Source organism: Glycine max, chromosome 2, assembly GCF_000004515.6.
Source record: "Glycine max cultivar Williams 82 chromosome 2, Glycine_max_v4.0, whole genome shotgun sequence".
NCBI classification, from domain to species: domain Eukaryota; kingdom Viridiplantae; phylum Streptophyta; class Magnoliopsida; order Fabales; family Fabaceae; genus Glycine; species Glycine max.
In genome coordinates this window covers 16,236,648-16,238,723 of record NC_016089.4, presented here as the reverse complement: position 1 = coordinate 16,238,723, position 2,076 = coordinate 16,236,648, and the positions used below count along the sequence as shown (strand labels likewise).

At 31.8% G+C, this 2,076-nt stretch overlaps 1 protein-coding gene across 1 annotated transcript; it reads right to left on the bottom strand.

Moving 5' to 3' along the window:
* Window positions 1-658: 658 nt before the first annotated feature.
* LOC100817274 (nuclear transcription factor Y subunit B-5) lies at window positions 659-1,458 on the bottom strand. Its single transcript, XM_003518916.4, has one exon. The coding sequence runs from the start codon at window positions 1,393-1,395 to the stop codon at window positions 952-954; it is 444 nt and encodes a 147-aa protein (XP_003518964.1). The 5' UTR covers window positions 1,396-1,458; the 3' UTR covers window positions 659-951.
* Between the last annotated feature and the right edge of the window lie 618 nt (window positions 1,459-2,076).

Here is a 2,076-nt window from a genome sequence, read left to right as displayed (position 1 = left end):
GGTTTTAAATCCAAAAAACAAGAAAGAAACAATTAATAAGCACAATTAGACTTGGAAATAACCAAAACAGTTCAACAAAACAAAAACCTTTAGCATCAATCATAGATATGCTAATTGCAAGAAAAAAACAATCATAAAAAACACGTCAATTACATATCTGATATTCATATGCACAAGAAAACATATTTTCATCGAATGAATCCATCATATCTCTTACTTAGGGTAAAAAGCAATCAGTTTTCGAAATGGAGAAATCCCTAATTGTATCTCGATTAGCTGACAATTACACACTGATTAATAAGATCCAAATCACAGAAAGAGGTTAATCTGTTAGCTGTATACTATTATGATTAGTGATAGCATTAATATTTTGGCTCTTTGATGCTCCCAGCTCTCTCCTTCACAACTCCAAGTCCAGCTCCAAGCATAGGAGGAGAGTACCTCAAAAGTTTTCTTTTCCATTCTCCTATTTTCTCAATCACTTATAGCAGGGCATTTTATAAGTACTCATGTCTTTATTACTCGTCGCTGAACTTAGAAAAATGGAGATCGAGCTGAGAGCTGGGATGCTACCTTAGCTAATTAATGTTCAAATTAAGATATTCAAATTCCCAATTTTCAAGTCAAGATGATGTGGGAGAACATTGATGCTCATGACTTCTGGAAATGATTCAAGCTTATTATTGGATAGACAAATACAAAGATTAGTTGTAACTCACATGATTCTCAAGCTACCATGTGTTCATCTAGTGTAATTTCAACCCTTGATGAAAATATCAGGTCTAAAACACGTGAGTATGCATACATGACTCACGTCATATATATATCACATAAGGATACAAGCACCTTGAGTATCTCAAATTCAGGAGAAAACTAGAAGATCAGATTAACAACTATCAATCACATTGATCATGGGAATTGGAGAAAGAGTTCACCTTCCACATAATTAATTTATATGTTTGCAATGTTGTTTTCATAAGTGTTGTTGTTACCCTTATTTTGATTTGCTCTCTCCCCTTCGAACTCCCTATACTTATGCAAGTACCTTTTAAGTGGCTCAGAGTAGTCATCAAACCCTAGGGTAGCAAGGGCCCAGCAAATATCGTCGCCATTCACGGTCTTGCGCTTCTCCTTGTGACACTTGTCAGAAGCTTCCCCAGTGACAAAGCTAATGAACTCGGACACACATTCTTGCATGGTTTCTTTAGCTTCCTTTGAGATCTTGGCGTTAGGAGGAAGGATTTGCTTCATGATGCGCCCCACATTTGCTATTGGAAGCAACCGATCTTGCTCTTTAATCACCTCATCTTGTGCAGAGGTGTCACTTGCAGCTGCCGTGAAGTTGTACTTAAAGCCTTCTCTCTCTAAGACTTTGCCTATGTTGTTGTCACCCATCTGTTTACTTTAGTCCTCTCAAACACAGACACGTTACTCTCAGCTTTGGTCAAGTATACCCGATATATGCTTGTATATGTGTAGTTTTATACTCAGTCAGAAGTTACTGTTTATAAAGTTTATAAGATATGGTGAATAAATTTTTTATTATAAAATTTTATTTTATATATTTGTGTATTAATTATTTTTTATTAATATATATCTTAAATTGTATCTTTTCTCTCATACGAAGATATAAGAAGATTCATAATAAAATTAAATATAAATTTTAAAAAATATATTATAATTATAGATAAATTTATTGTTAATAATTAAATTAATTAAGTTTCTTAATAAATATAAATTAGTTAATTATATATTATAATTTAGAATGGAAGAAGTATATTGTCAAATTTATGAATTAACTGACTCGAGCTAGTTATTTTAACTTAGTTGTTAGTGATTATGAATTTGAGTTTTAAATATATGTAATTATATTAAATATTATTTTTAAAAAAATTATTATTTACAACAGTTTTTTTCTAACTCGAATAAAATTATGCTCATAGAAATAAACATGTCTATGTCAAAAATATGATGATTATGCAAAAACGTGCATGTCTATGTGTATGCGCACCATGTGGCTATTTAACTCATTGATGACAAATGGCACTTCATGAACAGAACTAGGTTAGTTTTATA

What these genes read in the sequence shown, in the direction of transcription:
- LOC100817274 (XM_003518916.4), bottom strand. Translation starts at nt 1,395, where the DNA reads ATGGGTGACAACAACATAGGCAAAGTCTTAGAGAGAGAAGGCTTTAAG.